The sequence below is a fragment of the Cherax quadricarinatus genome, chromosome 2 (genome assembly GCF_038502225.1).
Source record: "Cherax quadricarinatus isolate ZL_2023a chromosome 2, ASM3850222v1, whole genome shotgun sequence".
In the NCBI taxonomy this organism is placed as follows: Eukaryota; Metazoa; Arthropoda; class Malacostraca; order Decapoda; family Parastacidae; genus Cherax; species Cherax quadricarinatus.
Window position 1 is genome coordinate 68677076 of NC_091293.1, and position 21383 is coordinate 68698458.

The 21383-nt window shown below is 37.4% G+C and overlaps 1 protein-coding gene across 1 annotated transcript in view; it reads left to right on the forward strand.

The window, feature by feature from the left end:
- LOC128697293 (DBF4-CDC7 kinase regulatory subunit chiffon) overlaps positions 1-21383 on the forward strand; it is a 99849-nt gene that overhangs the window by 38514 nt on the left and 39952 nt on the right. The window contains exons 2-3 of the mRNA XM_053788955.2: positions 8046-8164; positions 20779-21003. Coding sequence (XP_053644930.1) covers positions 8046-8164; positions 20779-21003 — 344 coding nt within the window. The remainder of the gene's footprint in view (positions 1-8045; positions 8165-20778; positions 21004-21383) is intronic.

Sequence of the window (21383 nt, forward strand, 5' to 3'; positions counted from 1 at the left end):
TTTTTCCTTCATCAATTCTATGATTAACCTCATCCTTCATAAATCCATTCGCTGACACGTCAACTCCCAAATATCTGAAAACATTCACTTCTTCCATACTCCTCCTTCCCAATTTGATATCCAATTTTTCTTTATATAAATCATTTGGTACTCTCATCACCTTACTCTTTTCTATGTTCACTTTCCACTTTCTACCTTTACACACACTCCCAAATTCATCCACTAACCTTTGCAATTTTTCTTTAGAATCTCCCATAAGCACAGTATCATCAGCAAAAAGTAACTGTGTCACTTCCCATTTTGTATTTAATTCCCCATAATTTATTATTATTAATTTAGGGAACTGGATCACAGATCCAGTTCACTAAATCAAGAGCCCATCACCACATACATGCTATTACTAATAATAATTATAGCAATAATAATAATAATAATAATAATAATAATAATAACAGTAATGAGAAACTTCAAAAGGCTGCCAGTAGTTGGCATCACCATCAGCAAAACATTGGTAACCACTAATAGTACACTTTTCACCTGTCTAGACTTAGTAGTCTATAAGTATTAGGTTAACTCTGCCCGAAATGCCTTGGCATGATAGTGGCTTTCTTTGCTCCAGTTATATTATGATATGTAAACACACATTGTACCCTTTACAAAGAAATATTTAATTTATTTATTTATTTAGGGAACCTCCCTTGAGGGGAAAGTTCACATCCTGAAATTTCCTTCATATCCAGAAGCAAAAAATCGACCGAATGACGGTTTGTATCCTGAAAAATTCGCATGGGGCATTCATAAACCTAGGTTCCACTGTATTAGTGTAATTACACATTTAATTAGTGCCACGGCTAGTATCCGACGTCCATGATGACTCGTCAGAAACTGAATACTCCTTCTCCTGGCCTCTCCCTCTCTCCTATAACTCTTCCCACTTTATAACGATGTTAGATGGTGAATTTAATGTATTAGACAGAAAAATTAAAAAAAAAAATGAAAAAATCAGAAAAAAATTCTGAAAATTCACTACATGTTCAGATGTACGTACAGTGAAACCTCTCCTTACGAGCTTAATCCATTCTGTGACCTAGCTCATAACCCGATCTGCTCGTATGTTGAGTCAATTTTCCTTGTTTAAATTAATTGAAATGTCATTAATCTGTTCCAGCGGAATTCCTGCTCTCGGGAGGCAGGACAAAAATACTTCAATATGACACTACAATCAACTGTTCGGCTTATTAATTTACGTATCACAATTCATTTAATATAGCATAATAAACAATATAATTAACATAGAAACATGATATTTACTCTACAATGAATAAAATACGTAGGCCATAATATGGCGAGTGGTGGTGGCGGCATCCATTCCCTCTCCCGCTGCCTATATCTTCCCATGCTTCTATAAGAAAAAATGGAGTGTTTGTGATGCTAACTGCACTAGTTTCATAAAACGGTTTCATAAGCAAGAAATATTGTGTAAAAACATAATAGAGAATGTAAAGAAATAGTGGTTTTATAAAGTGTACTTATGCTGGTGGAGGTAGAGAGTGGAAGATAGGCTACTTGCTACTAGCTCCTTCTGCCACTGCGCACCTCACTTGTTTATCTGTGATTTCATGCTGTAATTCCATGGATATCATCCTCTTTTTCTTCTCAGCACTGTCCTTTGCTCTTACTTTCTTAGGACTCATGGTTAGAAAAAAGAAATTTGGCAATAATAGCATGAGAAATGCTTCCACGGTGACAAACACATTGCACAGCTCGTCTGATATTGTGGCGTTGGCTGTGCCACCTGATGGCGATGTTCTGATACTCGCTTATTATTATTATATAATTATTATTATTATTATTATTATTAGTAGTAGTAATAATTTAGAGAACTGGAGGACAGATCCAATTTCCTAGATCAAGAGCCCCTCACCAGCATCAAGGGTGGGAAGAGTGGGAAGCCCGCAACCTGAATTTTGACTCGTATGCAGGAGCAAAAATCGACCGAGCGATGGCTTGTATCCTGAGAAACTTCCATGGTGGGGCATTCGTAAGCAGAGGTTCCACTGTATATTACTCGCTGTGTCATAAAATTAATTTTTGTAAAATGATTATAAATCTTTGTAGAAACATGGTACAAAGATGATACGTATACCAAAGTGTTGCCAGATTCTTAAACTATTTTTCTGTAAACTTAACTCGTTGTATGTGTATTTTCCTTTTTTATTGTTTTCTGTAATATACGAGTTCTGCAAATTAAAATAAAGTTATCAAGTTGGAGTTTCATTTTTATTTTATTTATTTCACCATTTGGCATCGTTACAAAGTGAGCAGAGCTATAGCAGAGGGAGAAGTGAGCAGTGTCTAAGTAACTCATGATTGCTCATGATGCATGTAGAGGTTTGCTTCTTGGCACTATAAAATATTATGTAATTATACTATTACTGTCAATAAAGGTTTATCTACCTATCATATTTATTCCAGAATAAGATTAGATATAACAAATAACGTAGAAGCAAAACTCAGAGGGAAAATTCTTAGGAATCTACCTTGATAATAGCCTCAATTTTCAGACACATGTACAACAGATTTCCAAGAAAGCCTCCAAGACCGTAGGCATACTATCAAAGATACGGTACTATGTTCCACAATCAGCTCTCCTTGCCCTGTATCACTCACTTATTTACCCCTATCTTACCTATAGAATCTGTTCATGGGGCTCAACAACAATAAATCATGTCAGACCATTAATTACTCAGCAAAAGGCTGCAGTCAGAATGATAAAAAATTCCCACTCCACCAATATTCAAAAGTCTAAACTTATTCACTGTACAAAACATCCATACTTATTATTGTGCCTACTACATACATAGAACACTAAACTCAGATATAAACCATCCCCTCAAACTTCTCCTTACCATCCTTAACAGAACACACGACCATAGCACAAGACACAGATCACTCTTTGATGTTCCCCGTGTCCATCTCGCACTATGTAAAAACTCAATGCACATAAAAGGCCCAAAAATATGGAATTCATTACCAGTGCTTACCAAAGCAATGCTGTCTGTATATCAGTTCAAGACTCTTCTAAAACACCACCTACTCACCCAAAGCTAAATACACAGTACTTAAATTAACTTTACCTACATAGTTAACAAATCACTTTCTAATGCCTCAAAATAACATTCCTCAATGTGTAACTCCTCTAGCCTTATGACCCCATAAATAAAAACAGTACTCATAGATCAATAAATTCTCATATCTAATCCGATACAATTATTGAATAACTTATATTTCATAAATGTATAACCCAGTTGTATAATTAGAGAAACCTTACCAAACTGTGTTATTATAGCATTACCTAGTAGAATAAACCATTCTCTTGAATGCACTGTGACTCATCTAATGACCATATGAACTGTTACTGCACTACAGATTGATTTGATTTGATTAGATCTGATTAATAAATTGTACGACTACATAGAGTAAATTGATCATTTTGTTATATTATTCATTGTAATGTTTCAAAATTGTAAAACTATAATGCTTCAAAATTGAAATGTTCAAATTTCATTGTGTAAAATACTCAGTTGTACTTGATATTGTAAATCGTTTACTTTAACTTTTCATTAATCTTAAGTTAATTTTAAGCCTGCCCATAATGCTCTGCATACAAGGGGCTTTTGACATGTACACCCAACTGCTATAATACCTTGTACAACTATGTATCATGTCTTAATAAGCTATTATTATATATTATTATTTGATAAAGACACCCAAATTAATAAAAACTGACATTATACGTATAGAGGTATTGAAGGGTGGAGGGTGGGGAGGGATAAAAGAAAAGTGACCACGACCATTACAGAAAACATTATGCACCATGTGCCTGAAGGGTAACTGTAGAAGATCACTCTTATCCTATTCAAAGACTGGAAAAAGTGTGATTTTCTCAAAAAAAAAAAAAAAATCCCAATTTGGTATGCATGCACTTCCTGGAATATCTAGGAAGTCATAGACCTACTGTGGAACCCCAAGTTTCGGCCATAATCCGTTCCAGGAGCTAGGCCTAAACTCGAAATGGCCGAAAGGCGAAGCAGTATTTCCCAAAAGAAATAATGTAAACAAAATTTATCTGTTCCAGACCCACAAAAATATTCACAAAAAGTACATTTTTTAAAGAATAATTATAGTTTTACTTACAACACAGATAAATACATATATGTACTAGTACAGTAGACTGTCATTTAGCACGAGTTTATTTGGCACAATTTGGGTATTGCACGATTGAAGAATTGTGGCACAATTTTATGTAACACATCGTACAATTAATTTAACACAGTTCAGTTTGAGAGAAGGAAAAAATAATTCTCTTTTGCTCAAGCGGCTGCCTTGTTGTGGAGCAGTTGGGGAGCCCTCCTGCCATCCCCTACCACTCCCTGACACCACCCCACCATCCCAGCATTCATAATTCATACGTGTCCAGTCCAGTCCAGTCTTTCTCTGCTACAAGGCAGCTGTGTTTGTGAATTGTGTTATGATATTTTAATTACTATATCTTGTATCTGCCAAGCAATCATGACACCCAGTAGCCATACCAGTGTTGCTGAAAGTGGCATGAAGAGGTATAAGCACTCAAGTCTTAAAATTAACAAAGAAACAGTGATATTAGGCAAGATAACCTGTAGGGGTAATGAAATGTTACTTTGTACACAGAAAAGAGGTTAATGTGAGTTTGTGTGACTTACTGAATGACAGACTGATTGAACTGACTGACTTACTGAGTGACTTGACAGACTTACTGAATGACTTGACTGACTTACTGAATGACTTGACTGACTTATGGAGTGACTTGACTGATTTGCTGAGTGACTTACTGACTCGAGTGACTTACTGAATGTCTTGACTGACTTATTGAATGACTTGACTGATTTGCTGAGTGACTTACTGACTCGAGTGACTTACTGACTCGAGTGACTTACTAAATGTCTTGATTGACTTACTGGATGACTTGACTGGCTTAGTGAGTGACTTGACTGATTTACTGAGTGACTTGACTGACTTACTGAGTGACTTGACTGACTTACTGAGTAACTTGACTGACTTAATGAATGACTTACTGAATGATTTGACTGACTTATGAGTGACTGAATGAGTTTGCTGACTTACTGAGTGACTTGACTGACTGACTTAAAGTTAGACACTCCAGTACAACCATTAACTTTAGTACCAGAACCTCTACCATCCACCTCAGCCCAGTAGGACCACAACATAACTCTCCACACTCTTCACAATCATCCACAAACACCAGCACCCACAATTTAAGGTAAGAAATACTATTACTTCTGTTACATTTGTAGTCTTAAGCAGTAAAAACAATATAATACATCACAACAATGAACTAAAACTACATATTCACTTTTATTTTTGTAAGATGTGGAGACCTAAAAAAAGCTGTTTGGCTTTTTGTGGGCTCCCAGGAACGTAACCCTATTTTTCCCACAAGGTCTTCAGTTCATTTCATACAATTTTTACCTAACATGGCATTTTCAGGAACGTAACTACTGTGCTAAATGACACTTGCCACATAGATGTACTCTCATCTCTAGGCCCAAATTTACCACTCACAGGTTATCTGAGTGAGCTGAGCTCGTGGCGTAGATCTACGGCTTGGACCCTGGGTTCAAAGTCGTAGATCTACGGGACGGACCCTGGAAGGGTTAACTCTTTCAGGGTCCAGATCCTCCAATCTCAAACTTGTCCACAGGGTCCAAGAATGTTAAAAAAAATTTTTGTTATTCTCATGAAATGGTAGAGAATCCTTTTCTGAGATAATAAAATGAAAAGTACAAAATTTCATGGAAAATAAAGAAATTACGCTATCATCAATTTTGCTGTGTCAATGATATTTTCACCGGCAAATTTGCCAAATTTGACTCCTGTTTTAGGCCAATTACTTTATTCCAGGCAGCCAAATTCTTAGCTATTTCAGTAGTATGCCTTCTATTTTATCGATTAAGCACAAGAAACTGCCCAGTCAAGTATTTCAACTACCCAGCAAAGTGATTAGAAATTGGTAATTTGTCCAATTTTGCACAGAGTTCAAAAAATTCTGATTTCAAAATAGGGTCCAGAATAAACAGTGCAGGCATTCCTGGCACAAAAATAACATTTTTCTCTGTTTGTTAGTTAAATTTTCAGACTTTACAGATGAATTCCATTTTGATTTTTTATGCATAATCAATTTTCATTCACCAAAAAATAGAAGATTTACTGTTATGCAATATTATAATAATTGTGTAAATAATATCAGCACATTCTTGAACGTATATTAGACCCACCAGTTAACGTGTATTGGATGCATGATGTCATTTGTTTGCTCTTGAACTTCGGCAAAAATCGAACATTTCCGCCACTTTGAGCTCAATTTCAAGCTATTTTCAGAAATAAAACCAGTCAGAATCATCTCTATTTCTTTATATGGTGCACACTTACCACATAGATCCAGTCTCTCATATCTAGGTCCAAGTTTACTGCTCACAGCTTATCTGAGTGAACTGAGCTCATGGCATAGAACTATGGCTTGGACCCTGACTTCAAAGCCATAGAACTACAGGACGAACCCTCAGAGGGTTAATCATGTTCCCAGGCATCTCTTATATTACACTTACTTTCCATTTTGAATTCATCATATAAAAAATTGAAGATTTACCCTATTTCTCGGATAATAGAATATAATCAGGAGTGATTGGTCATGGTTTATGGTTACCCAGTAATTAAATCATATCTATTAAAAACCCATAAAACAGACCAAGGAGTGTGGGTAGGCCCTTCCCTGCTCTCAGGAAAATTGGCAAAAATCAAATATTTCCACTACTTGGAGACAGTTTCAATCTACTGTACTTCTGGTCTATTTCAGTGGTACATCTTCCATTCTGGCAAATGATACAAAGAAACAGTCAGTAGAACCATAAAAACCATCCTAGAAAACTCCTTAAAGTTGCTAATTTAATTAAAACCAAACACATGGTCAGAGTTTTGCTTTTCCTATCATGCACTACGTGAGGCTGGATTACTTTTATTATGTGCATTCTCTTTAATGTAGGTTAAAATTTACCACTCTCAGCTTATCTGAGGGCGATATGCTCAAAACATTGATCTAAACGAGGGACCCTGGTATCAGTAACGTTGATCTATGTGACAGCTACTGATATGGTTAGTGAACACTCGGACAGTTCCTCAATTAGTCTGTTTTATTGAGAGTTTAGTGTATTATTTATTTTATCAACATTATTAAGTTACTGAAACAAATTTAAGTATTCCTTATCAACAGATGCGAGCTCAGTGTATTGAATTTTAGTATCCATTACAAAAATGTCATCTATTTCAAGGCGAGGTGCAGAGGAGGAGCTCCTAATGTAATTTCTTCCTAAAACATAAGTACAGTGGACCCCCGGTTAACGAACTTTTTTCATTCCTGTAGTATGTTCAGGTGCCAGTACTGACGAATTTTTTCCCATAAGGAATATTGTGAAGTAGATTAGTCCATTTCAGACCCCCAAACATACACGTACAAACGCACTTACATAAATACACTTACATAATTGGTCGCATTTGGAGGTGATCGTTAAGCGGGGGTCCACTGTATTAATTAGTTAATGGATTTTTTTTTTAAGACACCAACCATCTCCCACTGAGATAGGGTGACCCAAGAAAGGAGATAAACTTTCACTAACAGTCACTCCATCACTGTCTTGCCAGAGGCGTGCTGAAACTACAGTTCAGATGCCCCTCCAAACTGCAGTATCCCTGGCTCTCCTTCCGAGTGCAGGCACTCTACCTCCCACCTCCAAGATTTAAGTCTAACTGGTTTCCCTGAATCCTTCTCATGAATATTATCTTGCTCACATTCCAAGAGTGTATGGCTATGTATTACTGTACCAAAATTTTCTTGTATGTTTCATGTTGTACATTGTATCCATCATTCCTCATGTTTGTTTTGCAATGGAATTTGTATTTTAAAACAAGATCATATTTTTATTCCTTCTTAGGGGACAAAGCCAGTAGCAGACTACCGTACAAACCACTGTTAAACAAGACATTTTACTTGGATGTGAAAGGTTACAGAAATATTGCCAACATCAGAGCAGACATACGAAACCTTGGAGGGGTGAGTCCCTGTATCTTATTCTTAATATATCAAACATTCTTATTATTGGTTTCTTAGTTTCTTAACAGTTTCAATTGCAATCAAAAGTAAGATCAAACTATGACTAGTGTATTAATATATTGTACATGTTTGGTATTATTAATTTTTTTTTTTTTGAGAAATGTAATGCTAATTAAACTTGGAATACAATATATGTATATAAATTTTAGTGTTCATGGAAGATTTGTGCTTTACATTTCTTTAATTGCTTTTTCCCATTGTTTCCTCTAGTTTGTTTACATGTGTACATGGTTTATACAGACATCATTATTTATATTTATTACTTAAATCTAAGAGTAGTTTCGTTTCACATATGAGGTGTTATAAAGAAAACTGACGAAGTCGCCAGTGAACAAAAATTGTGTTTACTGTACCAAAATGTTCAACATTCTTTCAAATATCATGTACATCACTCAGATTGGTGATTTCATCACTTTTACCCTGCATTTTTCCGTTGATTATAAAGGGATGTTTGACCACGTAGTTATTCCCGTATGCAGTGACTTGACTCCAAGAAAACCCACCGTACCATCTTAAAGCTCTTTAAAGTTGCTGTAAAATGAGACCATTTTGATCAAAATTGTATGGTTAACCCTTTGACTGTTTTGGCCATATATATACATCTTGTGAGCCAGTGTTTAGGACATATATACTCGATAATTCTTGAGGCTTCAAATCAAGCAGGAGAAAGCTGGTAGGTCCACATATGAGAGAATGGGTCTGTGTGGTCAGTGCGCACTGTATACAAAAAATCCTGTGGCACGTAGTGCATAATGAGAAAAAAAAACTACGACTGTGTTTTTGGATTAAAACACTGACTTTGAGGTGTATTTTCGTATTGTATTTATGGTTGTATTCTTGTTTTCGTGGTCTCAATTGATAGAATGGAAAACATGTTACAGAAATAGATATGATTTTGATTAGTATCACGATGAAAATGACCTTGAAATTGAGCTCAAAGTAGCAAAAATGTTCCATTTCTACCAATGTTCAAGAGTAAGCAAATCACACCACACATCCAATACATGTCAACTGGAGAGTCTAATATTCTTTCACTAGTGCACTGATATTAGTTATACCATTTTTACAATTATGCAATAGTCTGCATAACAGTATATCATCTGTTTTTTTTTTTGTGAATAAAAAATAAAAATAGAAAGGAAGAATAATATAAGAGGGGCCTAGAGATGTGACTAATGAACAGAGGATATTTTATTTTAGTGCCAAGAATATCTGCATTCTTTATTCTTGACCTTATTTTGAAATTGGCATCTTTTTTAATTTGGGTGAAATTGGCCAAATTGCCAATTTCTGACCACTTTATTGGGTAGTTGAAATCGGTAAATGGGCAGTTTCTTGTACTCAATTGATAGAAAAAATGAAGTTCTAAAGAAATAGCTATGAGTTTGGTCAACTGGAACAATGAAATTGCCGAAAATAGGGCTCAAATTTGGCGAAATCGCCGATGCGTATATATCACCAAGATCGCTAGATTCGCGGGAGCGTAATTCCATAAGTTTTCGATCAAATTTCGTACTTTTGGTGTCGTTCCCACCAGGAAAAGATTCTCTATCATTTCATAGGAAAAAATTTTTTTTTTTTCCAAAAATTTTTCGACATAGAATGACAGTTTCAGAAAGGGGCTTGCGACAGTCAAAGGGTTAATCTCTGAAATGTTGTTGCAAAAGCTTGCAGGCAGTTTCCTCAAATGTAACATTTGGCAGGTTCATTATTTTTTCTCGGCTCCTTACATGTACAGTAGACCGTCATTTAAGATGGTAGTTACATTCCTGAAAATGCCATGTTAGGTAAAACCGTGTTAGTTGAACTGAAAAACTTACGTTCCTGGGAGCCCCAAAAAACCCAAAACTTTTTTTAGGCCTCCACATCTTACAAAAATAAAAGTGAATATGTAATTGTAGTTCATTGTTGCGATGTATTATGTTGTTTTTACTGCTTAAGACTACAAATGTAACAGAAATAATAATGTTCATATCCCGAAGTACCACTGTATTTTTTTCATATGCCAAAAACGAGGCAAAAAAACCACATTTAGTATAGGGCCCCTGCTGAGGCACGGTGGAACTTACACAGATGACAACAAAGAAATGAATGAGATACTGAAATCTCAATATGACTGTGTTTAGCAAGCCACTAATCAATCTAAAGATCGACAATCCAAATAATTTTTTCATGAATGAGCCTCAAAACCCTATCATTTTTTTTTATTATTATCACATCGGCCATTTTTCACAAAGGTAGGGTGGCTCGAAAAAGAAAACTTTCACCATCATTTACTCCATCACTGTCTTGCTAGAGATGTGCTTACACTATACAGTGGAACCTCTACTTACGTGTGCATTCACGTGTGAGTTTTTCCAGATACGAGCAGCTGCTCGGTCGATTTTTTTTGCTTTCAGACGCGATCAAAATTTCCAGATGCGAGCAGGCCTCAAGGGAGGTTAACCCTTTCAGGGTTTCGGCTGTACTAGTACGGCTTACGTGCCAGGGTCCTTGACGTATTAGTACAGTGGACCCCCGCATACCATTGGCATCACATAACGTTCAATCCGCATACCGCTCGCTTTTATCGCAAAAATTTTGCCTCGCGTACCGCTCAAAAACCCGCTCACTGCTCTTCGTCCGAGACGCGTCCAATGTGCGCCCTTAGCCAGCCTCACATGTGCCGCCGGTGGCATTGTTTACCAGCCAGCCTCCGCGGTAACATCCAAGCATACAATCGGAACATTTCGTATTATTACAGTGTTTTTGGTGATTTTATCTGCAAAATAAGTGACCATGGGCCCCAAGAAAGCTTCTAGTGCCAACCCTACAGCAATAAGGGTGAGAATTACTATAGAGATGAAGAAAGAGATCATTGATAAGTATGAAAGTGGAGTGCGTGTCGCCGACCTGGCCAGGTTGTACAAGAAACCCAAATCAACCATTGCTACTATTGTGGGCAACAGAAAGGCAATCAAGGAAGCTGTTCTTGCCAAAGGTTTAACTGTGTTTTCGAAACAGAGATCGCAAGTGATGGAAGATGTTGAGAGACTCTTATTGGTGTGGATAAATGAAAAACAGCTAGCAGGAGATAGCGTCTCTCAAGCGATCATAAGCGAAAAGGCTAGGAAGTTGCATGAGGATTTAATTAAAAAAATGCCTGCAACTAGTGATGATGTGAGTGAATTTAAGGCCAGCAAAGGTTGGTTTGAGAGATTTAAGAAGCGTAGTGGCATACATAGTGTGGTAAGGCATGGTGAGGCTGCCAGTTCGGACCACAAAGCAGCTGAAAAATATGTGCAGGAATTCAAGGAGTACATAGACAGTGAAGGACTGAAACCTGAACAAGTGTTTAATTGTGATGAAACAGGCCTGTTTTGGAAGAAAATGCCAAGCAGGACCTACATTACTCAGGAGGAAAAGGCACTCCCAGGACATAAGCCTATGAAAGACAGGCTTACTTTGTTGATGTGTTCCAATGCTACTGGTGATTGCAAAGTGAAGCCTTTATTAGTGTATCACTCTGAAACTCCCAGACCGTTCAGGCAAAAGAATGTCCTCAAGGAGAATTTGTGTGTGCTGTGGAGGGCAAACAGTAAGGCATGGGTCACTAGGGCCTTTTTCTATGACTGGTTACACCATGCATTTGCCCCCAATGTGAAAGATTACCTAACTGAAAAGAAATTAGAACTTAAGTGCCTCCTGGTGTTAGACAATGCCCCTGGTCATCCTACAGACGTGGCAGAGCGACTTTATGGGGACATGAAATTCATTAAGGTGAAGTTTTTGCCTCCTAATACCACTCCTCTCCTGCAGCCCATGGACCAGCAGGTTATTGCAAACTTCAAAAAACTGTACACAAAAGCTCTGTTTGAAAGGTGCTTTGTAGTGACCTCAGAAACTCAACTGACTCTTAGAGAGTTTTGGAGAGAGCACTTTAATATCCTCAATTGTGTAAACCTTGTAGGTAAGGCTTGGGAGGGAGTGACTAAGAAGACCTTGAACTCTGCTTGGAAGAAACTGTGGCCAGAATGTGTAGACAAAAGGGATTTTGAAGGGTTTGAGGCTAACCCTGAGAGGATTATGCCAGTTGAGGAATCCATTGTGGCATTGGGAAAGTCCTTGGGGTTGGAGGTTAGTGGGGAGGATGTGGAAGAATTGGTGGAGGAGGACAATGAAGAACTAACCACTGATGAGCTGATAGATTAACTTCAACAGCAAGAGGCCAGACCTGAGGAAACTGGTTCAGAGGAGGGGAGAGAGAAATTGAAGAAGTTGCCTACTACAAAGATTAAGGAAATCCGTGCAAAGTGGCTTGAAGTGCAAACCTTCATGGATGAAAATCACCCTCACACAGCTATTGCAAGCCGTGTTGGCAACCTGTACACTGACAATGTTGTGAAACACTTTAGGGAAGTCATAAAGGAACGAGAGGTACAGGCCACTATGGACAGATATGTTGTGCGAAAGAAGTCCAGTGACTCTGAAGCTGGTCCTAGTGGCATTAAAAGAAGGGAAGTAACCCCAGAAAAGGACTCGACACCTCAAGTCTTAATGGAAGGGGATTTCCCTTCTAAACACTAACACACTCTCTCCCCTCCTCCCATCCCATCAATCATCACCAGATCTTCAATAAAAGTAAGTGTCATGTAATTGTGCATGCCTTTTTCAGTTTGTGTGTATTAAAATTAACATTTCATGTGGTAAAATTTTTTTTTTTCATACTTTTGGGTGTCTTGCACGGATTAATTTGATTTCCATTATTTCTTATGGGGAAAATTCATTCGCATACCGATCATTTCGCATAACAATGAGCCCTCTTGCACGGATTAAAGTCGCTATGCGGGGGGTCCACTGTACTCATAAATTCTAGCGCCTTCAAATCTAGTGAGAGAAAGCTGGTAGGCCTACATATGAAAGAATGGGTCTATGTGGTCAGCATGTGCAGTATAAAAAAAATCCTGCAGCAAACAGTGCGTAATGAGAAAAAAAAAGCTTTGACAGTGTTTTTGGATTAAAACAGCGACTTTGCACTGTATTTTCGTATGGTATTTATTGTTGTATTCTAGTTTTCCTGGTCTCATTGTATAGAATGGAAGACATATTACAGAAATTGAGATGATTTTGACTGGTTTTACAAAGAAAAGTACCTTGAAATTGAACTCAAAGTAGCAGAAATGTTCGATTTTTACCAAAGTTCAAAAGTAAACAAATCATGCTATGCATCCAATACACGTCAACTGGTGAGTCTAATATTCTTTCACATGTGCGCCGATATTATTTATACCATTTCTACACTAATGCAGTAGTCTGCATAACAGTAAATCTTCTATTTTTTGTGAGAATAAAAATTCAAAATGGAAAGCAAAAGAATGTAAGAGGGGCATGGGAATGTGACTAATGAACAGAGGAAATGTTATTTTAGTGCCAGGAATGTCTTTCTTGTTTATTCTGGACCCTATTTGGAAATTGGCATCTTTTGAAATTTGGGTGAAATTGGCAAAATTGCTAAATTCTGATCACTGTATTGGATAGTTGAAATCTGTAAATGGGTGGTTTCTTGTACTCATTCGATAGAAAAAATGGAGTTCTAGCAAAACGGGTATGATTTTTGTTGACTAGTACACTGGAATTGGCTGAAAATAGGGCTCAAATTGGGCAAAATCGCCGATGCATAAACATTGTCGACACTGCTAACTTTGTAAGAGCATAATTCCGTAAGTTTTCCATCGAATTTCATTCTTTTGGTGTCATTATGATCAGGAAAAGATTCTCTATCTTTTCATAAGAAATTTTTTTTTTTTTGTTTTTTTTTTTTTGAAATTTGGGGGACCCTGACAACAAGTCTCTGAGAGGGCCTGTGGACCCTGAAAGGGTTAATTGACACTGGTGAGGGGGCTCTTGCTCTTGATCTAGGGAATTGGATCTCAGTTGTTTGTTGGACTATCTTATTGAAACTTTGGCAATGTATGATGAAAAGATGCTTCTTAACGTACACCAAAAATGAAAGAAATTGGACCATAAATAACAAGAGTTCACTTCTCAGCCATTAGCCTCCCTTTAGCGGTTTATTTTTGTATGGTTTTTGTGGCTGTATTCTCGTTTTATTTGGTCTCGTGTGGTAGAATGGAAGATATACTACAAAAATAAATATGATTTTAATTGGTTTCACGATGAAAAGTATCTTGAAATTAAGCTCAAAATAGCAGAAATGTTCGATTCTTTGGCGACATCAGTGGTAGGCATCGTGAGGTAGCAGTGGCAGACAACATGAAACAGCAGTGGCAGACAACATGAAGCAGCAGTGGCAAAGTGTAGCATTAAGAGTGTAGTGCTTATAAGTCACTCTGACTTTTTTGGGTTATCCTAGGTTCTCTACACATGTAGTCAGTAGCAGGAATGGCCACTGTGGTGGCCCTATAAACCCCAACAGCAATGGCTGCTGTCACCACCACTAGCCACATACCTAATGACACGTATTTTATTCATTCTATTATATATATGTATCATGTTTCTATGTTATTAATATTGTTTATTATGTCATATTACATGAATTGTGATAGATAAATAAGCTGTAGAGTTGATATTAGGGAAATTATTAAAGTATTTTCTCGTGCCTGGAATTCCACTGGAACGAATTAATTCTATTTCAGTTAATTTAAATGAGGAAAATTGACTCTGCAAACGAGCAAATCCAGTTGCGAGCAAGGTCATGGAATGGATTAAACTCGTAAGTAGAGGTTCCACTGTAGTTATAAAACTGCAACATTAACACCCCTATGAAGGAGGGGTGTTAATGTATACCAGATTTCTGACATAACCCTAGCTCCACTAGACTTTGAGAAAGCCATTGATAACATGCCCATGCACTCAGTCGCAGGCCCAGACTCGTGGAACTCTGTGTTCATTAAGAACTGCAAGAAACCCCTCTCGCGGGCCCTTAGTATGCTATGGAGAAGGAGCATAGACACAAGTGAGATTCCACAATCACTAAAATCAATAGATATAGCCCCACTCCATAAAGGTGGCAGCAAAGCAATAGCTAAGAACTATAGACCAATAGCTCTAATGCTCCATATCATAAAAATCTTTGTAAGAGTTCTACGAGGCAGGATTGCAAACCACTTGGATTCCCAACAATTGGGAGGGAGTTTGGAGGAAGTGAATGTATTCAGATATCTAAGAGTGAACTTGTCAGTAGATAAGACACATAGGCAACATTATTCTGAAACGCTTCGCCTACACAGTAGGCTTCTTCAGTCAAGTACAGAAAGTAGGCAGGAGCAGTAGAAATGTGAAGACGATGTAATCAGTCCATCACCCTTGAAGTCGTAGATTTGAGGCTATCAGTCCCTCAGCCTGGAGAAGTTCTGTTCCCAATTCTGGAACTAACTGAAGATCAAGCGACAGTGTTGAGACTTAAATACTGTCGGAAGGAGAGGTGCAGAGTAGTAGTAGTGAGAATGTAGCCACTGGGAGGTCATGTCCCTCTCAGATCAAACAATTCTCACTTGAAAAAGTACCAAGATGCCATTGTGTTGCAGTGTCTGACAGAGTGATAATCACAGTGGACTTGTCAGCAGATGGGTCTATGAAAGACAAGGTGAATCATAGAACTGATGATGGGAAAAAGGTGAGTGGTGCACTGAGGAATCTTTGGAGACAAAGGACCTTATCCATGGAAGCAAAGTGGGGAATGTATGAGAGTATAGTGGTACCAATGCTCTTATATGGGTGTGAAGCATTGGTGGTGAATGTTGCAACAAGGAGAAGGCTGAAGGCATTTGAGAAGTCGTGTCTGAGGGAAATGTGTGGTGTGTATATTATGCAGAGTATCCGCAGCTTGGAAATTAGAAGGAGGTGCAGGGTTTCTAAGAGTATTATCCAGAGGGCTGAGGAGGGGTTGTTTAAGTGGTTCAGATATTTAGAAAGGATGGAACGAAATGAATGACTTGGAAGGCATATAAATCCGTAGTGGAAGGAAGGTGGGGTAGGGGTCGTTCTAGGAAAGGTTGAAGGGAGGGGATAAAGGAGGTTTTGTGTGTGAGGGGCTTAGACTTCCAGCAAGTATGTGTGAGCATGTTAGATAGGAGCTAGTGGAGGCAAATGGGACTTGATGTGCTGTTGAAGTGTGAGCAAAGTAACATTTATGAAGGGATTCAGGGAAACTGGTTAGTTGGACCTAAATCCTGGAGGTGGGAAGTACACTGCCTATGCTCAGCAGGATGGGTAGAGATATGTTGCAGTTTTTGAACTGTAGGGTTGGCATGTCTCTGGCAAGACAGTGATGGAATGGAATTTGGCCAATTTCACACAAAGTTCAAAATATTCCAATTTCAAAATAGGGTCCAGAATAAACAATGCAGGCATTCCTGGCATTAAAATAACATTTCCTATGTTTATTAGTTATGTTTCCAGGCTTTACAGATGAATTCCATTTTGATTTGTTATTTAAATTAAGAATTTTTATTCATACCAAAAAGTATAAGATTTACTGTTATGCAATATTGTAATAATTGTATAAATAATATCAGCGCATTCGTGAACTCATATTAGACCCACCAGCTGGCATGTATTTGATGCATCATGTGATTTGTTTACTCTTGAACATTGGCAAAAATCGAACATTTCTGCTAATTTGAGCTCAATTTCAAACTATTTTCAGTACTAAAACCAATCAAAATCATCTCTATTTCTGTAATATATCTTTCATTCTGTCAGAGACCAAGAAACTGCGAATACAACCCTAAAAATCATTCAAAAATACATCGCAAAGTCGCAGTTTTAATCCAAAAACATGATCAGTTTTTTTTTCTCATGCACTAAATTTTTTCTTTATTATTAACACACTGGCCGATTCCCACCAAGGCAGGGTGGCCTGAAAAAAAAAACTTTCACCATCATTCACTCCATCACTGTCTTGCCAGAAGGGTGCTTTACACTACAGTTTTTAAACTGCAACATTAACACCCCTCCTTCAGAGTGCAGGCACTGTACTTCCCATCTCCAGGACTCAAGTCCGGCCTGCCGGTTTCTCTGAATCCCTTCATAAATGTTACTTTGCTCACACTCCAACAGCACGTCAAGTATTAAAAACCATTTGTCTCCATTCACTTCTATCAAACATGCTCACGCATGCCTGCTGGAAGTCCAAGCCCCTCGCACACAAAACCTCCTTTACCCCCTCCCTCCAACCTTTCCTAGGCTGACCCCTACCCCGCAGCACTGTATGCTGCAGGATATGTTTTATATGGTGCACACTTACCACATAGATGCATTCTCTCATATCTAGGCCCAAATTTACCACTCACAGCCTATTTGAGTGAGCTGAGCTCATGACGTAGTACGACAACTTCAGAGCTGTAGAACTTTATGATGGACCATCAAAGGGTTAAGAGTTAATGAAATTACATTTTCATTGGAGATGTGAGGCCATATGTACACAGTTGACTGTCAATTAACTTGGTTGTAGAAATGGCAGACTATTTTTTTTAAAGCTTTGTAATTTGTTAAAACTCAAAAATAGTCAGTCTTTCTGTTCTTTACATTATAATTGTCATTACTTGTTGATGTAAAAATGTGTGAGGAAGGGTTGATGTGACTGTTCAATACCTGTGCAAACGTACAACAGGCGTCGGCTGCCAACACTACTGAAAAAGCCACTCATGGCGAAACGTTTCCTCTAATAAATGTCCTGAACATTTATTAGAGGAAGCTGTGTATACTGTGATAGACCTACGAATTCCATACATAAACATTTATCATGATTCAAATATCGTGACTCATTTATCATGGCAGTGTCACGAGTGTCCCTTTACTCATATAATTTCTGTACTTTTCACATTATATTTTCAATGATGATCATTTTCAACACTTGTATCAATACACCAAAGGCAAGTAAAAAACTGCTAAAGGCAAAGCAATGAGTAGTTACAGCAGAATTATCAGTTGCTATCCTTTGTGTGTACAGCTTTTTAGTTATTTTCTCCTAAATTAACTCCATTCTAAATGATAAATACAGTATGCTCATCAAAAATATACCACACTTTTTCAACCAGGTTATGTTGAAAAAGTATTAATAGACTTCATGTTTAGTCAGGGTATTGTTGCATGACACATGTAATTCAACATAGGAACTACAAGCCTTCTAATGAGGAACTACTTCAAGGAACCTATATGGACCATTTGGGTTTTATTGGCAATTCTGCATTTTTTCTTTTACATAGTTAAATAAATGTTGAATAATGAGCTTGAGCTCATTTCAAAGCCTAGAACTGTCATAGGTAAATATGTTAACTCCCTCCCTAGGTTGTGACTCACAACAGTTAGCTATCAACCAGGTACGTATTTAATGTTAGGTGAACAGGAGCAATGGGTATAAGAAAATATGCCCAACATTTCCACTCTTGCTGGGATTGAACCCTAGTCCATCAATTGTGAGCTGAGGGGGCTGCTACTATAATCACAAACCACCTTGAGAGGTAGGTGCTTCGTTATTTTTAAATTTACTTATTGCATCCCTGCTTTTCAGTTGGAGTATTTTGTAGTGTCATCTTAAATGTTCTGGTTATTTAGGCTGTTATTTTCCTTGCACCTGTGATGTTATCCCTTAAATGATCTGACATAATTACCTAAAGGTCTTTGAATTTCTTTTTTGCTCAGTTAAGTGGTTTGATTGTGTTTTGTATTCTATTCTAATTTTTATTGTTTCAGATTTTTCATAGCAATGGGTGCCCAAAAGAAGCATATTTGCACTGCATTTTCATTAAAGTATGGCCTTGAAAGTGTAGTAAAATATCTAATAATACCAAAGAGACTCATTGGAACACATGGCAGAGTGCTCCCATGATTCCAGATTTTCAAATTTTCCATCGAACGGCAGGTGGGGCTGTCATTTTAAGTGTTGCCTTCATGTTTCACAAATACCATGGCCTCCTGCCACCTACTTACTCTTCAAACAATTTTAACCAAATTTTGGGGGGAATATGATTGTCTCAATAAATTTGCAGGTTTCTTTATTTGCAGGTTTTGATTATCCAGCTTTTTTACTGATTGGCAGCTAGTGCAGAGATTTGATTGTCCAGTTTATTTTTGGCATAATTGCTTTCTCTCGCTAAACTCTCTTCTTTTTATTCTTGTCATTATTTCTCATGAAATAATGACAAGAATTAACCACATTAGTTTGATATATTTGTAGGAACAACTGTACTGTATTATTATTGTCCTTTCTAATCTCAGTATAAACCACAGCAGACAGGAGGAACGTTAGTGAGACTCCAGTTAGCTGACTGTCTGAATAGAGCAATTGTATTATGCTTCTAAACAACAATATTGTAGCATGTTTTATAGATCAGCATTGTGAGTAACATCACAACTGCCAGGACCAACAGCAACTTTGCTGACTGCATCAACATTGCTACCAGCAGCAAAAACATTTGAGGCAAGACACGGGCTTGCCTTTTTACAGCTATTACCTTTGTTCACCGAGTAATAAATGGCATGTTAGACAATTATTTAATGTGGATGTTCATGAAAATTACTGTGTAAATTATAAACCTCTACATCTATAATCATTATAGACATAGGGGTTTATACCATTTTCTTAGATGTGTGTAGTGTCATCAGCTCTAATGCAGTCACCATTTTAGATAGTAATAGCCCACTCTAACCCCACTTGCATACATGTGTGAAGAGTAAGCTGCATTTACATGGGCACTGCTGTTCACAGTTCATTGTTAATTTATTTTTGTGTGCATAGCATATAGGCATTGTGGGAAGAATAGTTCTACCTGTGACATGCCTGTGACTGGTTTAAAAGCCTTATCTACCTTTCCAGCCCACTGGCCCACGTAGTTATCAGAGCCTAGTTAATTTGGCACTTTGTGGAGCTAATGATCCGGTTTCATCTTGAAGACCTTTTTTTTGTTTCTGGCAATATTTCTGACATTTGCTGGTAGCAGGTTAAATAATCTTGGGCTACAAATATTGACAGTATTCTCTTTATGTGCTCATGGCACCCATTCTTTCTTCTGGATTTATTTTACATTTCCTCCTATATCTTTCACTCTAGTAATTTGTTATGCTTATGCGTGAATTTGCCACCTGGTCTTACAATATCTTCCAGGTGTATATAATATCAAGTATCTCTCTTCTTCACTCCAGAGAGTATAATACAAGTTGTTGGAGACATTCCCAATAATTTAACCCTATTTTTTTTGGTTATCAAAATAACAGTGGGTTTTGAAGGTGCTTGGCCTGTTCTAAAATCTTTTTACTCTTTTGACTTTTGCCATATCTTTGATAGTTTATGAATTTTTGAAAGCTAGTCCAAACATCATTATTCCTGCTTATGCTACTTACGAGCAGTTGTGAACGATTGTGAAACAACTGCTCCCAAGTCTAGAATTACTACTAGTTTGAAAAACTACTTACTGGTTGAAAAATGGTTAATGAAAGGAGGGAGAGTTAAGTAATGTTCTGTACAAAATTTATCATAAAATATTTAAAATGTATTCTTATTTTTTCTTGGTAGTCTTAATATCTTTTAATTGAATGTGTTTACTTATGAACAGATAGTTGAAGAGTTCTTGAGCCGGGAAGTAAACTATGTAATAAGTTCCCGTGGAAATCAATCAGCGGGTGGCTCCAGCGGTGAACAGCAGCCATCACCCAGTGGTGTACAAATTGCCTCTCCCCTCACACCACATCAGCCTCTGTCTTCACTCCCCTCAACCTCACATGACTCACCACTAAATAACATTGACTCTCCAAGAGAAGATTCAGGCAAAAAACGTGTTGTAAGTATCAGAGATATTGCGTGTATTAATTCATACAACTTGTATATCTGCTAAAATAGTTCTTCTTTTCCAAGCACTCACTTTGGACTTTACTCTTGACAGATCCTCTTCCTCCCTCTCTTAGCATTAAATCATAGCCTTCCTTTCATCATCAGTGTTTAACAGTTTAAAATATGTTTTCCATCTTTCCAGTACTTCCAAATACCCATCTAACATCTCATTACTATCATTCTTAACTGTTGATTATATACTATACCTTTGCCAGTAAGACTTTTTCATCTTATTTATCTCAAAACTATTGATTACTCTAAGCAAGAGATAGACTTGCATGTACCTGCCTTTGCTCTCATTTTGCACCCCCTCATTGGGTGTTTAACACC